At 44.7% G+C, this 21,808-nt stretch overlaps 1 protein-coding gene across 4 annotated transcripts in view; it reads right to left on the reverse strand.

Moving 5' to 3' along the window:
* Positions 1-21,808, reverse strand: part of LOC142475204 (von Willebrand factor A domain-containing protein 5A-like) — a 354,651-nt gene that overhangs the window by 175,196 nt on the left and 157,647 nt on the right. For all 4 annotated transcript variants that reach the window (XM_075581322.1, XM_075581228.1, XM_075581278.1 and 1 more), the window contains exons 7-10: positions 16,067-16,236; positions 12,454-12,542; positions 9,080-9,224; positions 3,975-4,054 (exon numbers count right to left, since the gene is read on the reverse strand). In XM_075581322.1, the coding sequence (XP_075437437.1) occupies positions 3,975-4,054; positions 9,080-9,224; positions 12,454-12,542; positions 16,067-16,236 (484 nt within the window). The remainder of the gene's footprint in view (positions 1-3,974; positions 4,055-9,079; positions 9,225-12,453; positions 12,543-16,066; positions 16,237-21,808) is intronic.

The following is a 21,808-nucleotide window of genomic DNA, read 5'->3' on the forward strand; positions in this document are numbered from 1 at the left end:
GACATGCTGGAGATGTGACAGGCGCTGACTTGTCAGCTTGGGACTTTGCATGGTCCCCCGGGGAATCCCAGCTTGCCAGGTGCAGAGGCACACATCAACGCTTGCCTGCACTGGGGATTCTTCGGGCACGCTCCGCAACGTGCTGACGCTATATGATGTCAAACCCCACGCGTTTCAGCAAAATTCAATGACTTCATCAGGGGTGATCGATGGACCGATCATCCAGCACACCAACCACTGCTCACTCTAATGGCAAACATCACAAATCTACAACTTGCAAACAACTACCCAAATTTCTACTCATACTGTTACGCTCTTTAGCAGGTGATATTGAAACTAACCCAGGTCCTCCCATTTCAGCTCTGTCCCATGCCCCTGAGAATGCCACCTTTAAATTCCAAAAAGGGCTATCTGTCGCCCATATAAACATTCGGAGCCTGCTGCCCAAACTGGATGAACTAAGGGCATGGTGCCTTATGCATAAACCCAAAGCCATCGTTCTTACAGAAACATGGCTATCCCCTAAAACCCCTGATGCAAATATCGCCATTCAGGGATACTCCATTTTTAGGAGAGAGAGGTCAAAGAGAGGAGGAGGGGTATTATTTTATATTGTAGACACCTTACAATTTACACTGTTAAATTGCCCACCAAATCCACCCTCTTTTGAAACTCTAGTTGGCAAAATCTGCCTCCCCTTTTCTAAGCCCATCTTGCTTGCTGGCATCTACCGCCCCCTAAAGCCCCTCTACAATCCTTGACTGATATCACCCAATTTCTTGGCTGCATTTCCTCTCTGAATGAGAAGAGTGAGCTGCTAGTTCTAGGGGATTTCAACTTCAATTGGCTTGACCCTAAAAACCACAAAATCCAGATACAACTCAAGTCACTTAACCTATCACAACTCATTTCCCAACCCACACGGATAAACCTGAAATCGCATAACCATTCCTTGCTAGACTGGATTCTCTCCTCAAACCCCAGCAGAATCCAATCCTCTGGCATCCTTCCTGATATTTTCAGTGACCATGCAATAGTGTACTGTGTAAGGAAAATTAAACCGCCCCATTCATGCCCTAAAGTTCTCCTCACTAGAACATTTTAAAACTTTAACCCACAACAGTTTTTGGATGACCTTACCAACTGCCCATGGCACAGAATCGATTTAATTCCCGACCCCGATTCTGTGCTCGACTATTTCCAATCCGAGTTCTTAAAACTCTGCGATACCCATGCTCCACTACGCAAAATAAGGGTACGGGGGGCCCCACCTTCCATGGGTTACACCTGACCTTATAGCACTCTACCAGTTCAGGGATGCCTTGTGGAAAAGCTACAAAGTAACTGGCACTACCAAGGATCTCAATCACTACAGATGCATGCGGAACATGTGCACAAGGCAAACAAGGCATGCAAAAGCACAATATTACTCTGACAATCTCCACCAAAATACATCAAACCCAGCTAACTTCTGGAAGGTTATCAACAATATATTCCAGCCTCCTAACCATCAACAACCAAGTAATATCACTAAGCGGGATATTACTCTGACAAACCCCACTGACATTGCAAATGCATTCAATGATTACTTTGTGGGGTGTGCCACTAACTTATTAGCGAAACGCAGCACAAACCCCAAACATGAATCTCATCCTGGGAGTACCCCTATAGTCCCACCCGCTCCCAACACTGCCCACAATTTTCAATTTAGCCCAGTATCTGAAGAGGAGATTATACAAGCGCTCCTCAAACTAAAACTAAGCAGCCAATGTGGACCCGACTTACTACAATCTAGGTTCCTACGACTTGGTGCCCCAGCCATTGCCAAACCAATTGCGTCCATAGTCAACTCTATCCTGTCTGCAGGCCATATCCCTAAGACCTGGAAAACTGCCAGAGTTGTCCCAATCTTCAAAAGTGGGGACAAAAACACTGTCTCAAACTACAGGCCAATCTCACTTCTCCCAATTCTATCCAAAGTTATGGAAAAATGTGTCCACTCCCAATTAAGCGATTTCTACACCAAGACAAATTTCCCTAGCCAATTCCAGTCTGGGTTTCGTCCCAAACACACCACCGTAACTACCCTGCTAAAAGTTTGCAATGAAATCCAGTGTGGAATGGAACGGGGACAACTCACTGGTGCAGTATTCCTAGATTTTGCAAAGGCTTTTGACACAGTTGATCATGTTATCCTGCTTAACAAACTCCAGAGCTCTGGAATAGGGAAACATGCTTTAAACTGGTTTCAGTCCTACCTATCAGGAAGATCCCAACATGTGTCCATCTCAGGCTCTAACTCCAACCCCCTGGATATCACCTGTGGTGTCCCGCAAGGCTCTGTTTTGGGGCCCCTACTCTTCTCAGTGTTCATTAATGATCTTCCCACAGCTTGTAAGGAAGCCTCAATACACATGTATGCAGATGACACAATCCTGTATGCACACAGCCATAGCCTCTCTGACCTTCAACACATACTTCAGTCTGACTTTTTGAGACTCGAAAACTGGATTTCCCAAAACAAACTGTTTTTAAACACTGACAAGACTGTAACAATGGTATTTGGGACCAAGACTAAATTTGTAAAGCTTCCAGTGACTGAGCTCCTGATTAGAACCAACGCTAACACCACAATACCTGGGCTTATGGTTTGACTCCCACTTAACATTCGGAATGCACATTGATACCCTGACAACCAAGACCTATGCCAAACTAGGGGTACTTTACAGGAACAAATCCTCCCTAAGTCTCCTGGTCAGAAAGCGTATTGCACAGCAGATGCTAATGCCAATTATTGACTATGGAGACATAGTATATGGCTCGGCTCCTCAAACCCACCTTAGCAAACTTGACACCCTCTACAATTCAATTTGTCGTTTTGTTCTCCAATGCAACTACAACACACATCACTGCGAAATGCTCAAAGAACTAGATTGGTCAACACTAGAGTCTAGGCGCAAAGTTCACCTTTCCTGTCTCACCCTCAAATACTTTCTGGGCAAGCTACCCAGCTATCTGAACAAGCTCCTCACCCCTACCACATGCAGTACCTATCACCTGAGATCAGACTCCAAAAGACTATTCATGGTCCCAAGGCTCAACAAAGTATCCAGACGTTCCTCCTTCTCCTTCCGTGCACCCCGAAACTGGAACAACCTACCAGAGACTCTCATATCCACCACCAGCTTAAGTTCTTTCAAATCTAAGGCTGTCTCACACTTTAATCTGGTCTGTAACTGTTTCATACGCTCATAATATATATTTTCTTTAACTGTGCATGCAATGTCTTGTATATAATGTATACCTTGTTCATTTATGTAACTGTACTTGTAACCGTGTACTATTTGTTTTACTCTGTGCCCAGGACATACTTGAAAACGAGAGGTAACTCTCAATGTATTACTTCCTGGTAACACATGTTATAAATAAAGAAATAATAAATACACCTCTCTGCCACAGGGTATTGATAAAAAGGAGGAGACTTCCACCTGACCCCAGCTAAGGGTTTTAGAGACTCTACACCGGTTAGAACAGATCTCTTTCAGCATTCATAGAGTGAGTACTAACAGCTGTTATACCAACGTCTCCTCTTCTTTATCCTGCGTGGCGGTAAAGGGAGCCCCTTTATATGCCGCTGGATTACATACTAATAAGGAGAAGTCTTCCATTTTTCTCCCAGCAAGTATTTGCGTACGTTCACATTTGTGCTGTTGAAATGCATTTTTCAATGTGTCTACAGACCCAAACTGGTTAATGGATTCCTAATGCTTTGTGTTGTCCGTTTAAAAAAACTAAAACAAAACTTTTCTATATTTACATGTTTTTGGAGCGTTCGTTTCTCATTTTGCTGAGATTATATACACACACACACACACACACACACACACACACACACACACACACACACACACACACACACACACACACACACACACACACACACACACACACACACACACACACACTATAATTACCGGTGATTGTTGGAGTTTCTTTGAACTTCTGCTATCACGTGCTCTGTGTTTCCAACTTCTCCATCCGTGAAGACAAAGAGCTGTTGGGGGAAGACACACAAGTCCTGTACTGTACGGTGCATGGATTCAGCAAACAGAGACGAGCAGCCCCTGTGAGAGTTACTCAGAAGCAGTACGTGTCCCCAGAACCTGGAGCACAGGCCCGACCCTTCCAATGCTTACAGTACAAACCCCCAGCTATTTGCCCTGCTGGCTTTACATACCACTTCCTACACTAGGAGGGTCCCCAGAGATATGAATGTGGGGAGCGGGAATGAGAAGGAATTGTTGATTTAATGGTGCCGTCCTATTCCCCATCTTATATATATATATTGTCAGTCTCAGAGTTATCTTGATCTTAACTGATAACGGATGCGGGCTATGTCTGAGAGCTGGGTTTCAAACGTACGCTACTGACAGTATCCCAGAGGTCGACGGGGTAGTTCTGGGGTAATGTAACTACCTTTGAAGAGAGAAAGCCTACTGTAGAACAAATCCCAGGGTCAGCTCCTTGTGACCTCGGGAAAGTCACTTTATCACCCTGTTCCTCTGGCACCAACATTAGATGCTGGTCTCTTCAGAGCAGGGCCTGACAATTCTGTGTGCATCTCTGTGTGTACATCTGTGTGTACATCTGTGTGTGTACGGGCAGTGCCATGTAGGAGGAACGTCATTATTATTATTAGACCTATACATTCCACAAATATGACCCAAAAAGGGTCAGAAGAGTTCAACAAAAGGCACTCGCCGAGGAAAATGATGAAGGACCATATGGGTTCGTGAGATATCAATGTCTCGTCCTCTAGGCAGTCCACAAATTACCATATATGGGTGGCTACTGACCCAAAAACATCCATAAAGATCCACATAGGACCATAAAAAAAATTAAATTTTTTTTAATCACATCAATTAATAATAACAACAGTGAAGATACAGTGTAAATATCTAAACTCCCCAGTGGGGTGGCAACCCAAAATCACACAGAAATTGTATGTGTACTGTAAGTGTCTATACGTACATACGCAATCCAATCTCAAATGAGATCTATGGGATCATATCAGAGGGATCATTCCCATCTAGGACATGCATGGAACTTACAACAACATACGACTTGATAGTCTCAATGATAACCTGCATGCGGCTATATGATTAACCGACTAATAACCAGGCATGGGAGTTAAACCCTCAAGACTCCAATATTAATGGCTACACACAGACGCTGAATAGTTAGTTTGTTATACTTAACCAACCACAGCAATAAAAGAATCCAAAGGGTCACAGGAAAACGGAAGAGAGTCTGGGTGTGTATCCAGAAACGTTCCATGTATAAGATATACAAGTGTACGATCAAATCGGCAGTGTAGATCGTGGGATATATAGGGGTAAATGATAACCACCTAATTCATATCAACCTATGGTGAGAGTGAATGCATATCCCCTGGAAGGTATACACCATATGCAGAGCTGGAAGCAAAATGAACCGCAATACAAGCCGTATAGTGTAGGACCAATGTCATTATTTACTAAGTCCAATCTCTTTGAGTTTGACTCCATCAGCAGTTTGAGTAAGTGGGTAAAGCACTGGAGTAGTATGTTTTCCCAGCTCTTAATGAATGTATCACCTGTGATTTGATGGGATGGGGGGGGGAGTTTGACCCTAAGGCCTCTCGGAATGAATATTTATGATTTAGCCTCATGTCTATCTCAAGCATGTTTGAATTCCTTACTATATCAGCTCCTACCACCTGTGCTGGGCGGCTATTCCATGAATCCACCACACTTTCCATGAAGAAATTCTTCCTCACGTTTCTCCAGAGCTGCCACCCGCCAGCTTCAGAGGGTGACCTCTGGTTCTAGCACGGTTCTCTCTCTGAGGATGGGCTGCGCATGGCATGATCCACTGGATCTAAAGCGAGCGCAGAACGATATTCCTGGTAAAATACTGGGCACCCACACCCAGGTATTATCTTAGGCAGGGACACACTTAGTCCCGGGGAACCATACCAAGATGACCCACAGGAGAACATCCTGGAACTACCATTCCCTTCCCCTTAGTCATACCAATTTTCATCGAAACCCTCAGAATCCCAATTCTCTGGGGAATTATCTAAATCCAAATTTTCCTCATACTACCTCGGGAGTGATACCTTCCCTGTACTTGAAGGCCCTAATAGGGTATCCCGCTAAATCCTCCTCAGAGCTATACTCAAACTCAATCCTCCCAGGCCAGGGTTCCTGACAATAAAGTTCTGACTTTAACCGATTTCGAGCCCACCTAGTGGAACTCTTAGCTTCAGGGAATAGCGAACAGTCAGTAGGCCGGTTACCCCGGCTCCATAATGAAGAACATAAAGTCTCTTGGGCCTTGGTCAAAGTCCCTGGTCTGAAGCTCTCCTGGACCGGGAACCAGCCCTATACTAACAATGTAGGGCACTGCATCGGTCGTGGTAAAAGCGGTACTCACCGGAGCAGGAATCAAAGGTTTCTACTCCGGCCCAGCGATCGCCTTCTGGATGACGTCCTCTTTAGAAGGTGTCGCAGGATCCTGGGTCAAACTCAGATCCCGCACCGCAAGTACATCCATATCTGGTGGATTCTTGGGCGTTTCACCCTCGATGTCATCCTCCGCAGCTCCTGTAGGCACTAAGGACAGTGACTGGAACACCACGGAAGACCGTCGGCTGCTAGCACTGGAGGAGGGTTGGGACGCCTCTGGCATCTCGTCGCAAGACGACTCCGGTTCACCAATCATATCTGATGTCATCGCTGGGGCTGGGTCATTGGGAACCATCCCAGGCCTTGTCTCGGTTTTCAGGGCTTGGTACTCACCAGTCGTAGGCAGTAGAGGGCTAGACACAAGATAGCATGCTCCACTGATTGAGAAAATAGCCCCAAAACAAGGTCTTCTTCTGGGAATGCACAATCAGGGCCCAAGCACATCAAGCTAGTTATCCTATCAGTGGGTACATCCAGGAAACCTTCTGGCAGCGAGTAGTAGGCAAAGTCCATATCGCCTGACCTCACTTTATGTAGATACGGGCACAAAAGAAATGGGTAACTCACTCCTCTTGCTTGCCAGGCTCCGAAGAACTGTGGGTGTGGTCCGCTGCATCTTGTACCTCCCTTATTTTCCAAAGTTTTGGGGCATTGGTTGTCAATGTGTCCCCTCCCTCTGGTGGAGATTAGAGGAGGGGCACTTGGTGACATGGACTGGGCATGACTGACTCCTGGCTGAGCCAGTCACATCGCTTGGGTGGGGTCCTGGCTTTCGCACCAGACCCCTGCAGAACTTTGCAACAAGGCTTGCAGACCTTTTACAAATCTACCACGCCGTTCCCATTCTTTGCGGGAACCACCATTTTGTGTGTGACTCACGTGGCACCTTCCCGGACAAGGGAACCTCTATTTTGAGCACAGTCCGTTCTCTGACGGTATAGGAATCACAATTCTGCCGGGAATCCATTTCCTGTGGATCTGTACAGCACATGGTTGCGATCTACCAAGAGCAGGATGTATCCCCGGCTAGCAAAGCTCCATCTCGATACGCTGCACACAATCACAGTCCATTACAAGCACTCTGTGGTTCCATGATCTGGCTACTGGCTAATGGTACTCTGGGCTTCTTCTAGTGGAGAGGTCTCGACACCTTGTACTTCAGGCACCCCTCCTAAGATACTCCCTATCCAGTACCCTTACGCCGCGCCACTTGGCTGCCAGTATTGTGGACCCTCTCCAGAGGTCTCTGGGACTCAGTTAACCAAAGCACCTCCTTTAGGCATCCCGACTACCTGCCTTAGGGTGACTTAGAACAGCTATAGCCTTTGTGTCTCCAGACCATTCACCCAATAGGGCTGTCTAGGCCATAGTTCCTTGCGGGGAGCGATATTCCCCTGACACTACACCTAGCCTCCCGCCTCCCATCTTCAATAACACTTGCTCTGGAAGCGTACCTTGTTACTTCCAGCTTTGTTTCGCTGTAAGCCTGTCCTGTATGGATAACAGATCTCAGCAGCGCCTCCAATGTAACTGTTTCCCCCACCCGGTGGGAGATTTGGCCAGCACTGGTCGTGTGGTGCATGATACCTGCTGGTAACAGGAGGGCTGAGTCGTCCGCAGGTGGTAGTGGGGACACAGGACAAGGCTTCTGGGGTTCATACCCCACATATCTCTTTAGCAGTGCAGCGCCTCCATCTGCCGTAGGCTCCAGGAACTGAAGGTGATCTCCCACAGTAGAACTATTACCTTTCCCCCCAGTAAGGTCACGCACCAGGCAGGAGGTATAACAACAGGAACGGTTTATTACTCTTCTGTACAGTACAGGAACAATGGCCGGCTTCTGCCCGATGCAGTCTCACAGCTATCACTGGAGGATGCTCCCTGGACTGTCATTACAGGCCAAGGGCACCCGCAGCCGTCCTAGCTCTTCCCTGCCTCCCTAACAGAGGCAGAGGTATGGTCCACACTCACTCTCCTCCGAAGGGAAGAGGACTGGAGAAGGCCCAAGCTCAGCCTTTCCATTGTGTGACCTGCCTTCCTCAAGTGGGGGGAAGGTACAACTACATATTTATGGCGGTCCTGCCCTTAAGTACCGCCAGGAGGAGGGCACCAGGTCTGGCTAATGATTGGTCATGCCCAGGCCTGATGTCACCGCCACCCGTTGTCACTTAAGTGCAGCTCTTCAGAGCGGGAAAACCCATTATCAACTACTGGCAACCTAATTGTACCAGGGTTTACTGGCAGCCCAAAGGCAGAATAGTAGCCATCAGGTGACCTGGCTACATTTAGTTTTACAATACCTGTCACCTCCTTTGAGAACAACATCGGCTTTCTTTTCCTTGTACAGAGACAGTGCGGCCTTCTGCTGGGGTTACAGGAAGACAAAGCAACCCCTATACTAATACAGTCAGAGAAATTCCTTGTGTCAAACTCAAACTCGGTGACATACGATGGGTGCCTCAAATTATTTCTGTCTCTCTCTCTCAATCCCTGCTACATGTCATGTCTGAGCTAGTCACTGTCACTATATCACTATCTTTGTCCCACTCTCTCTCCTCAGACTCTCTCACCTGCCGTGGGTGCTCTGGTCTTCCCGCTGTTTTGTAGATTTTCGTTAAAGGTTGTAGGATTTCTGTTCCTCCAAAGTCGGCCTCCATCTGGTTAACCTTCTCCACAGCCTGGTCCATAGATTGCTGTGTGTACTCCATGCTCTCCCTGGGAAGGAGGATACTAATCAGAAATACCAAGAGGACAGAGGGCAAAACTGAAGAGGGCAAAGACTTCTCTACACATGGCTCAAAGTGTCTATCTCTGGGTATAAGAATCACTGCATAAGAGCCTGGAGTTTCATGTGCCTCTAGAGCAACACATGTAACTCAACAGCATTTACCCCAATACAGCAGATGCCGTGTACAAAAGCTGCAACAAGGTGACCCTTCTCCCCATCCTCATTAGGTCCTCAGCTTCTGCCAATAAGAGTAGGACATGGTTTTGGTTACATGGTTATCTCCGTGGTGCAATTCCACAGATGTCCAGGCCCACAAAGCCAAGTGAATGAGAGTCAGGGGCCTAAACCAAAAAGGGGATTTTAATGAAAAAAACATAAAAAAACAGTCTATGAGATCACTGAAGTTACCCGAGGGAGACTGACATCTAATGAGTGAAGCGTCACAGGACTGTTATTAGGTTTAAATCACAGGAGTCAACTCAATACGTATAGAACAGCAGGGTGCCGCCATGAGACACCTGTGACCTTCTGTAGCAGACGTTATCGCAGCAGTTAGCACAAAGTGTGGCATTAAAACCAGCATGTCATTTAACAGTAGCGTTATTGGAAACAAGTTAAGAAAATAACGCACGTTATTTAACTCATTATTTTCTGCGTTAACGTACCAACTTGTGTTTGCATATACATAGAGATGTAGCAATTGTAGCAACATCACTATTGAATTCTATGTGTTTTGCCCAATTGGAACCTGGAGACCCCCACGAGATGTATCACACTTTGCTTAGCTGCAGAGACCCCCAGTTACCAAGGTATTTATCTTTTTATGCGCCGCTAAAATGAAAGGAAAATAAAAACATGTCTGCCAGGATTGAGTCGAGCGGCAGCCTCTACTGCTTCTCAGTCCCGGTCAGTGTATAGAGAAATTTTGCATTCCTGACCCTCGTCCCTCTGGTCAAACCTCCTCACTCCTACGCAGCCTATAGACTCCTAATCTACGTCTAGCTTCATCAGGGACTGATCATGTGTCTGACCAGAGGGACGATTCCAGTTCTCTGCACCCGTTACTTGCTACGTCATCGGAGCACAGGTTCCGAGGAGAGCTGAACGGCGAATGCTCAAGCGCATGCAGCCGCGACGAGTGAGAGGTCTGGAACGCAGTGTGAGACTATGCGCTGCCCGGGACTGAGAGGGAGTCGAGGCTGCAGCTAGACTCAGTTCAGGAGCCAGATCTACGTGATCTGAGCAGGAGAGCTGGGACATGGTACCTTGCCTTAAAGAACATTTCATTTGTGAGTGAGACCATTGTTTTTATATGAATATCATTTTATCTGAAACATATTACACTCTTCATTCTCCTGTTCCCCTTGTGTATTTCCTGTATGTTCCGTGCTGGTTTGTCCAGTCTGTGGTTTGTTACTGCACCAGGGAGCGCACTATATTTTGGAACATTTGGAGATATGGATTTGCCTTAAGTGGAGGACTACATTTTTAATGCATCTTTTGCACTGTTAGACACTATTTCACTCTGTATGTAAATGTCACGCGGTTTTTTATTTCACGAGTATATATTACACATATTACTTGTTATTAGCATAGAAATTAGTGTAGGCCGAGTAGCGCTATGAGTAGTTTTTCTTTTATTTTCGTGCTCTGATGACATGGCAGCTTCCTATTGGTCCGTGGAAGTGAGGCTTAGATAGCAGCCATATTGATTTCTTGAAAGAGAGTAGACACACTGGCACATAAAAAGGTAAACCGGAGGGTCGCTGGACGTAAAAACAGCGCAGTTACTCTCCAGGAGACCGCCCAGTCCAAATTGTGTTAAAAAAAGAAGGGAAAAAACCCACTTCAGGGGGGTGGGGGGGGGGGGGTGGGGGAAGGGGGTATTACTGCGTTCAGCCATTAAACATCCCAATCTATGAAACAAACAAGGCGTTACATGTCAGAGCTGTAGCTTTATTGCACATGCAATATATATTTCTATGTGTCACTGGGGTTTTCAGACTGGTATATTGTTTTCCGTCTCTGTCCTCTCTCTCACTGGCCCTTATACAATACGCTTTCAAGTCACTTCCCAGTGTTGGAGAAGAGATCATCTGCTTTGAGATGAATGGGACCTAAACCTTCTCAAGCACAGGGACATCCTTCAGATGAGCCCCTGCTCAAGTAACTTTTCATTTTGTACTTGTAACCCCCTGCTAGAGTACTAGTAGTTAAGGGGGTTAGGACCCTAGAGGGTTAACTGTGTAGGGTCACACAAAGTTACTCCCCATCATGTGATACAGGATGACTTACAGCAAGGATAGCCACTCTCCAGTAGGCTTTGTGACCTGTGATGTCCCCATATTGAGATGGGAGGGTATATATAGCACCGTCCCAGTTTTCTAGAATCAGGTTTCTTGGGAGTAGCAGTTGGAGAGGGCCTCACTGTAAGTTATGTAAGTATGTCTAAGTGTATAGTTATGTTAAGTAAGGATGTCCTGTCACGTTTATTATTTTCAGTTAAGGAACGTGCCCTTATAGAGCTCATATTAATAACCAGAGATTGTTCTCCGACAGAAGAGCAGCAGTCAAGTGCTCAGCAGGGAGTTCTCAGAGTACAAACTCCGGAGCATGGTTGGATCGGGCCCACCGGAAATGTCCCTAGGGAAGCCCCAATCCAATAGGCATGGACGAGGTAAACGGTGCAGAGAGTGACGGGATACCGATTCCTGAAGATAGAGTGTACTCCAACTGACAGGTCCTCAATAAACTACTGATCTGTTACGTATAGATGAAGAATGCCTTCCACAGTCAATGGATACTGATCCCCGGGAATAGTGTGTGTTCCCCAACCAGGGTCCACCAGATACATAGACATTGAGGAAGCTATACAAGAGATTGCCAATCTAACATTACTGAAGAAGCTTAAGTACCTCCCCAGTGTAGGAGTGAGAGCTACCAAGGGAAGAAGCACAGAGTAACTATATTGTTTGACACCAGTTAATGTCTATGAGATGTCCTATGCATGGGGAGCATTAGCAACAGATGTGAAAAGAGCAATTTGTTTGTACTATAAAAGTTTCTGATGCCCTTCATTCTAAAATCTGTATATGTACACCCAGCCTGCACGGATCCAGCACCCTGACAAGGCATGAGACACTGAACACAGCCATGTAAATAGTCTATCATGAAGAAAACTCCTTAAGAGCCGGGGAAGGAGGGTTCCATACTCACTGGAAGAAAGACTCAAAGTGGGACCCAAAGCCGAAGATATTGAAGTAACAGCCGAGTGGTAAACTCTTCAGCAAAAGAACCAACGTTTCCTGAGAGAGAGAGAGAGAAAGCAGGGTGACTGGCGAGGGGGGGGTAAATGAATGGGACTAAATATCAAGGTCATACAAAGTGCCTCTTTTTCTTCTGTGAGGTTACATTAAATGCAATACACTTGTTTAATCATGGGAATAAACAGAAGCTTATTTACGACGGGCTGCACATTTATAAACAGATATCTGTGCAATGTAACAGAAAGCACAAAAAGGCATGGTCAAATTCAACAAAAATATGTAGTTTGATGCGGTGTGTGAGTAGAGATAGGCTTATTTTTCCTGAGTACCTCCATAGCAATGGGCACCAACTGGGATAGGACAAATTAAAGACACACCTATAAGAGGCCCTACATGTAGCCACTCCTCCTCCTCCTCACTGGTAGTCTTTTGTTGTCTTATCAAGTGGAGGTTAGGAGTTTTAGTTTGTTGTTTTTTGGTAGTATGGTTTGGGGATTACCTGAGTGCTTGCAGTCCAGACAAGGGCAGTCCTTGCCTCTCTCTCTCCTTGAAGCCCCTGCGACACGCTACCCTTTGGGGTTTTGCCAGGGGAGCTCTCGTGTGGACCATGCTGCAAAGTCATTTCTGACTGCAGCCATACTGAAACAACCAGGAGGGAGCTCAAAGGACCACCATACAGTTAGGCACCGATTCCCTGGGATGCCATGAGGGACTAAACGCCCGCGTTATGCTTGCCTACCCTTTCATATTCAGCTATACATGTGGCAGACCTGCGCAGGTGGTTTAAGGCAGGAGAGGGCTTTAGATACAAAGGGGGTAGAGAGAAGACATCCTTGAGCAGAGCGCAAGAGTCGGGATGGTGCATAGCGAGAAATTAGGGCTGAGATGTAAGGAGGAGCAGAAGAGTGTAAAGCTTTAAAAGTGCGGAGAAGAATGGAGTGTGAGATGCAGGATTTGATAGGAAGCCAGGAGAGGGATTTCAGGAGGGGAGACGCGGAGACAGATTTAGGAAAGAGTAGAGTGATTCTGGCAGCAGCGTTTAAGATAGATTGTAGGGGAGACAGGTGAGAGGCAAGAAGCGTGGACAGCAGGAGGTTACAGTAGTCGAGATGGGATAGAATGAGGGCCTGTGTCAGTTTTACCAGTTGTGCAACAGAGGAAAGGGTGAATCTTTGTAATATTGCGGAGGTAAAAGCCATAGGTTTTTGCTACCTTTTGAATGTGAGAGGAGAACGTGAGAGAGGAGTAGAGTGTGACCCCTAAGCAGCGTGCTTGTGTGACTGGGTGTATGATAGTACTTCCAACAGTAATGTAGAAGGACGAAGTAGGGCCAGGTTTGGGAGGAAATATGAGGAGCTCTGTTTTTGACATGTTAAGTTTGAGTTGGCAGAGGGCCATCCAGGAATATATAACGGAGAAGCATTCAGAAACTTTGGTTAGTACAGCAGGTGGAACAGACGAGACCACAAGTATTCTAAAGCTTGCCTTAAACTAGCCCGGTTACATTCTGGGTATGTGCTGGGTGTAACCTGGCTAGTTTAAGGCAAGTTTAAGGCATTTCTGCATTGACTAATGACCCATAGAATTAACACAGTAGGGGTCCCTGGCAGTCCCATTCAGTTAGAATGGGACAGCCAGGGACCCCCGCTGTTAATCTGATGGGCCATTAATCAATGCAGAAATGCTGGGTCTAGTTTAAGGCAAGTTTAAGGCATGTATCCAGCATGTACCTGGGTGTACCTGGGTCTTTTTGGCGATTGCCACTGGTTTGTGTTAGAATAACCGTGGGTACTACAGTAGGTCAGGGGTTGAAAAGTAAATGTGTGCCATCAGCATAGAGGTGATATTTGAACCCAAGAGATGTGATTAGGTAACTTAGAGAAAGTGTGTACAGAGAAAAGAGCAGAGGTCCCAAGACACAGCACTGGGGTACCCCCACAGAGAGATCAATGGAGGAGGTCTTAGCGAAAGAAACACTGAAAGTATGATGGGAGAGGTAAGAGGAGATCCAGGATAGAGCTTTGTTACGGATACCAAGAGTATGGAGAATGTGAAGGAAAAGAGGGTGGTCCACAGTATCAAATGCTGCAAAGACATCGAGTAATATGAGCAGAGTGTAATGACCTTTGTCTTTGGCAGCATAGAGGTCATTAGTTATTTTAGTGAGGGCTGTTTCAGTGGAGTGAGCAATGTGGAAGTCAAATTGTAGAGGGTCTAGCAGAGAATAAGTGGTGAGAAAATGGAGCAAGCGAGAGAATACAAGGCATTCAAGAAGTTTAGAGGCAAAAGGCAGAAGAGAAACAGGACGATAGTTAGAAAGACAGGTAGGGTCAAGCTTGCTGTTTTTGAGTAATGGTATAACTGTTGCATGTTTGAAGAAGGAGGGAAAGGTACCAGAGTAGAGGGAGGAGTTAAAAATGTGTGTAAGCGTAGGGATTATAGTAGGAGCAAGAGGTTTTGGGAGATGGGTGGGAATGGAGTAAAATTCCACGGATTGTTTAGATCAAATCCGTCCCCTGCACCAAAATCCCTCTGCGGATTGGGCACTAGAAAATCAGAGCAGATCCATTCAAATCCGCCATTAAATACAATCCAGGCGGATTTTTATGAATCCGAACTCGAATTTCATATTGAATTATAAACAGGTATCTGTGGAATATAACCGGAAGCCCCAAATGGCTTGTTCAAATACATCAACAAAAATACGAGGTTTAATGCAGCGTGGGGTGAGGGGAGGCGGCTGCTGTGTACAATATTCTGTTTAGTTGGTTGAGTTTCAGAAAGTGATTTACGTTTCAGCTCTTGGTTTAGCTGTTGCACTGTAACATCACTTTGAAATGACATTAAGGAACGTGCAGAGTAACAGGCTCGATGCGCTACAGAAGTATGAAGAAAAGCAACTTTGTGTTTCCCGTTTCTTTTTATTATTTAGAATGAGTTTTGCTTTAGTTTTATGGGCAGACGTCCCACTGACCGTCACACGCAGAGGCAGCCTCGGGGCCGGCACAAGTGGAGGAGATAGAATCGCTATTTGTGTTTTCCCATGAACAGACTAGTGGGGGCAGAGACCGAGCTTATTATCTTCAGATAAACTCTCTAGTGCGGCTTTAGATGCAATGTTCACAATGGATTTAAGCTAACATGAGGACATAGCAGAGCTGCAGTTACCTTGGTCCTGATATATTGGGATTAGTGCCCTGTCTACACTAACCCTGTCACTCTGAATTCATGCTGGACATGCGGTTACCCTAATTCTGTAGACATGTCTTGTTGCAAGTGACCTGTCCACTAAGTTGAGCACATTGGACAGTATAAGTTCATCCCGCCTTGACCATTTCCACTTATATTAGTGATGTGTCACCTCTCCTCTCACCCTGGCACAGGCTGGCAGTAACTACAGGTATAAAGACTTATACTAGTGATGGACAACCATTCCAATAACCTTGGCCCAATGGAAGCATATTGCAGATACCTTATATAATTGGTGGGTAATCGTTCCAGTAACTATGGCCTAATGGACACATTTTACCCTTGTGTTAGCGATGGGCGAGCTCCCCACTAACCTTGGCACTGTGAATGCGTTGGGGCGCACCTGGCTCATTATTCATTGGACTCTCCATACTTCCAGACCTATCTATGAGGAAGATGAACTCCCCGCAGTTGGACAACTCCTGGGTCTCTGGGAAGCTGGGGTAGAAATTCAACATCACAACCGGCTCTGCCATCAGGGAACCTTAAAATTGTTAAAGAGAATAGGGTTGAGGAGAGAAACAAAGGAGGAGATCAGACTATCCCCCTTTCAAGGAGAACCCAGATGTAACATGTTGTTGCTCAATATGTTGTAGGTGCCGTGAAGTCAAAATACCAACAACCAAGTAATATCATTAAGGGGGATATTACTCTGACAAATCCCACTGACATAGCAAATGCATTCAATGCAGAAAAAAAGATTAGGTGCAAAACAGCGCTAATAATGTAAATTAAATAATATTAAGTAACACAGGCAGCCAGGTGAATGACTGGTGGTACAACCAGTCAGAATGACATAACAAAAGAAGGGTAACCGGCGCCAAATGAGTTAAATTCAAACCAATTGGGGTGTAAAAGTCCAAAGGAAGTCCTTGGGATGATGGGATGTGATGATTCTCGCCTCGAACGAAATATATGTGGAAGAAAGAAAAGACAAACAGATAATAGTGCAGTAAATTAACACTGGGGGGGTGAGTGAACACTGACAACACAGGACACACAAGACAAACAAACACTAAACACTAGCACGGCCTTAATACTAAAAGAAAAGCAATTTATTTGGGGTGTGGAGGGTGCATAACCGCATCCGGAGGGGTAAAATTACAACCCTACTCACAAGATGCTGGCAGGGTAAAGGCAGCGAGCTGGATGCATACAGCTGGGCTCACAAAGATGGCGACCGGAGCACTCTGATCAGCGTCCACACGTGACCGGAATGGAAGGCAAGTCGCTCGAATGACGGGGTCTCTAGGCGGACGTGACGTCACCTCCGCTGTGGTCCCACCTTAGGCACGCTCTCTCCAGTCCTCCTCAGCAACCGTGGTCCCGCAAACCGGTTTAGGCACTTGGAAACTGCAGATTTCTCCTCTTGGGACTGCAGATATCCACCACAGTAAAAACACTTCTAAAACACGAAACTTCCCGACCGGTTTCGTACGCTTGCGCGTACTTCTTCAAGGGATGTGCTAGCCCTTTAGTCTCTATGGTATATATACCTTAGTCCAAAGTTCTTATTGGTTAATTGAGTAATTGAATTAACCCCATATTGGACTAATACAAGGCAGCACATGTAATGGGCCTATGCTAAACTACAAACAAACATCATAACATAAAACACTGAATGGATAAAAACAGTAATAACATGCAAACATTAAAAACATTAAAAGAACAATTAAAATATAAATCATTATAGAGAGGCAGAAACAATGAATTAGTTATAGAAAGGCTTTGAGTTCAAAGTCGATATTCATTCCTTTAGGGGAGAGAGTTTTTAATTCATAAATCCAGTAAGCTTCACGCATACTGGCTTGCTGGAGTCTACTCCCCCCTCTGGGATTGACATCAACCTGCTCAATTGCCTGACAAATAAGACCCTTGGGATTTTTGTCATGGCACAGAAGAAAGTGATGTGAGACACTGTGTGTCTCCAAGCCCCTCTTAATATTATAGATATGCTCATAGACACGTCTCTGGAAAGTTCTCCCTGTTCTGCCCACATATTGTAAGCCACAAGGGCACTGTAGTAAATATATAACATACGTGGAGTGGCAGTTAATAAAATTATGTATAGGGTAACTCTTATTAGTGACGTTAGATGTAAATTGTCTGGCGTTATTACTAAAGGAGCATGCTACACACTTTGCACAGGTAAAGAAACCTTTCAAACTCCCTCCTGGTTTCTGTTTTTTCTGATTTACCGGACAACTGGGAGCTAGTTTAGATTTCAGGTTATTAGCCTTTGAAAATATAATATTAGCTTTTTTCGGAAGAATACCTGCCAATACTTCATCTTGCAATAAAATAGGCCAATACTTATTCATAATTTGTTTAATTTTTGGCGCCATCTCATTATATTGGGTGATGAACGCTACCTGATTATGACATCTTTTTGATGTTTCCTTCTTTTTGACATCATACTGAAGCAAAGTGTCCCTATTAATTTCTTTAACCTGATTAAAAGCCTCATTTAATTCAAACTCTGAATATTTTCTATTAATGAATTTTTGTTTCAAATCTTCTGCTTGATTCCTAAAGATTTCTTCTTCGGAACAATTACGTTTAAGACGTACCAGTTGTCCCTTTGGGATATTTCGCAGCCACTGTGGATTATGGTGACTATCTGCGCGCACATAGTTGTTTGCCTGCACAGGTTTAAAAAAGGTCTTAGTGTGCAACATATCATCTTTGACATATATGTGAAGGTCATATATGTCAAAGATGATATGTTGCACACTAAGACCTTTTTTAAACCTGTGCAGGCAAACAACTATGTGCGCGCAGATAGTCACCATAATCCACAGTGGCTGCGAAATATCCCAAAGGGACAACTGGTACGTCTTAAACGTAATTGTTCCGAAGAAGAAATCTTTAGGAATCAAGCAGAAGATTTGAAACAAAAATTCATTAATAGAAAATATTCAGAGTTTGAATTAAATGAGGCTTTTAATCAGGTTAAAGAAATTAATAGGGACACTTTGCTTCAGTATGATGTCAAAAAGAAGGAAACATCAAAAAGATGTCATAATCAGGTAGCGTTCATCACCCAATATAATGAGATGGCGCCAAAAATTAAACAAATTATGAATAAGTATTGGCCTATTTTATTGCAAGATGAAGTATTGGCAGGTATTCTTCCGAAAAAAGCTAATATTATATTTTCAAAGGCTAATAACCTGAAATCTAAACTAGCTCCCAGTTGTCCGGTAAATCAGAAAAAACAGAAACCAGGAGGGAGTTTGAAAGGTTTCTTTACCTGTGCAAAGTGTGTAGCATGCTCCTTTAGTAATAACGCCAGACAATTTACATCTAACGTCACTAATAAGAGTTACCCTATACATAATTTTATTAACTGCCACTCCACGTATGTTATATATTTACTACAGTGCCCTTGTGGCTTACAATATGTGGGCAGAACAGGGAGAACTTTCCAGAGACGTGTCTATGAGCATATCTATAATATTAAGAGGGGCTTGGAGACACACAGTGTCTCACATCACTTTCTTCTGTGCCATGACAAAAATCCCAAGGGTCTTATTTGTCAGGCAATTGAGCAGGTTGATGTCAATCCCAGAGGGGGGAGTAGACTCCAGCAAGCCAGTATGCGTGAAGCTTACTGGATTTATGAATTAAAAACTCTCTCCCCTAAAGGAATGAATATCGACTTTGAACTCAAAGCCTTTCTATAACTAATTCATTGTTTCTGCCTCTCTATAATGATTTATATTTTAATTGTTCTTTTAATGTTTTTAATGTTTGCATGTTATTACTGTTTTTATCCATTCAGTGTTTTATGTTATGATGTTTGTTTGTAGTTTAGCATAGGCCCATTACATGTGCTGCCTTGTATTAGTCCAATATGGGGTTAATTCAATTACTCAATTAACCAATAAGAACCTTGGACTAAGGTATATATACCATAGAGACTAAAGGGCTAGCACATCCCTTGAAGAAGTACGCGCAAGCGTACGAAACCGGTCGGGAAGTTTCGTGTTTTAGAAGTGTTTTTACTGTGGTGGATATCTGCAGTCCCAAGAGGAGAAATCTGCAGTTTCCAAGTGCCTAAACCGGTTTGCGGGACCACGGTTGCTGAGGAGGACTGGAGAGAGCGTGCCTAAGGTGGGACCACAGCGGAGGTGACGTCACGTCCGCCTAGAGACCCCGTCATTCGAGCGACTTGCCTTCCATTCCGGTCACGTGTGGACGCTGATCAGAGTGCTCCGGTCGCCATCTTTGTGAGCCCAGCTGTATGCATCCAGCTCGCTGCCTTTACCCTGCCAGCATCTTGTGAGTAGGGTTGTAATTTTACCCCTCCGGATGCGGTTATGCACCCTCCACACCCCAAATAAATTGCTTTTCTTTTAGTATTAAGGCCGTGCTAGTGTTTAGTGTTTGTTTGTCTTGTGTGTCCTGTGTTGTCAGTGTTCACTCACCCCCCCAGTGTTAATTTACTGCACTATTATCTGTTTGTCTTTTCTTTCTTCCACATATATTTCGTTCGAGGCGAGAATCATCACATCCCATCATCCCAAGGACTTCCTTTGGACTTTTACACCCCAATTGGTTTGAATTTAACTCATTTGGCGCCGGTTACCCTTCTTTTGTTAAATGCATTCAATGATTACTTTGTGGGGTGTGCTACTAATTAGCGAAACGCAGCCCAAACCACAAACAAGAACCTCATTCTGGGAGTAACCCTATTAACCCCCTATAGACTAAACTATAGATCCACCCCCTCCCAGCACTGACCACAATTTTCAATTTGGCCCAGTATCTGAGGAGAAGATTACACAACTTCTCCTCAAATTAAAACTAAGCAGCCAATGTGGACCGGACTTACTACAATCTACTTTCCTAAGACTTGGTGCCCCAGTCATGGAAATCTGCCCGAGTTGTCCCAATCTTTATAAGTGGGGACAAAAACACTGTCTCAAACTACAGGCCAATCTCTCTCTCCCAATACTATCCAAAGTCATGGAAAAATGTGTTCACTCCCAATTAAGCGATTACTATACTAAGACAAATTTCCCTAGCCAATTCCAATCTGGCATTTGCACCAAACACTCCACAGTAACTACCCTGCTAAAAGTTTGCAATGAAATCCAGTGTGGAATGGAACGGGGACAACTCACTGGTGCAATATTCCTAGATTTTTTGCAAAGGCTTGTAACTGTTGATCATGCTTTCCTGCTTAACAAACTCCAGAGCTCTGGAATAGGGAAGCATGCTTTAAACTGATTTCATTCCTAACTATCAGGAAGATCCCAACATGTGTCTCACTCAGGCTCTAACTCCAACCCCTTGGATATCACCTATGGTGTCCCACACGGCTCTGTTTTGGGACCCCCACTCTTCTCAGGGTTCATTAATGATCATCCTATAGATTTTAAAGGAGCCTCAAAACACATGTATGCGGATAACACATTCTTATATGCACACAGCCATAGCCTCTCTGACATTGAACACTTCAATCTGACTTTTTGAAACTTGACAATTGGATTTCCCAAAACAAACTGTTTTTAAACACTGACAAGACTGTAACAATGGTATTTAGGACCAAGGCTACATTTCTAAAGCTTCCAATCCAATGAATGAGCTCCGTATCAGAGCCAACTCTAATACTATCCTAGCCCGTTACTAGTTTCAAATATTTGGGCTTATGGTTTGACTGCCATTTAATATTCGGGATGCACATTGATACCCTGACATCCAACACCTTTGCCAAACTAGGTGTACTTTATAGGAATAAATCCTCCCTAAATCTGCTGTTCAGAAAGCGTATCGCACAGCAGGTGCTGATGCCAATTATACACTATGGGGACACAGTATATGGCTCGGCTCCTCAAACCCACCGTAGCAAACTTGATAATCTCTACAATTCAATATGTCGCTTTGTCCTCCAATTTCATCTGAGATCTGACGCCAAAAGACTGTTCATTGTCTCAAAGTTCAACAAAGTATCCGGCCGCTCCTCCTCCTCTTACCGTGCACCCCAAAACTGGAACAATCTACCAGAGACTCTCACAGCCGCCACCAGGCTAAGTTCTTTCCAAACTATG

This window comes from Ascaphus truei, chromosome 1 (genome assembly GCF_040206685.1).
Source record: "Ascaphus truei isolate aAscTru1 chromosome 1, aAscTru1.hap1, whole genome shotgun sequence".
Classification (NCBI taxonomy): domain Eukaryota; kingdom Metazoa; phylum Chordata; class Amphibia; order Anura; family Ascaphidae; genus Ascaphus; species Ascaphus truei.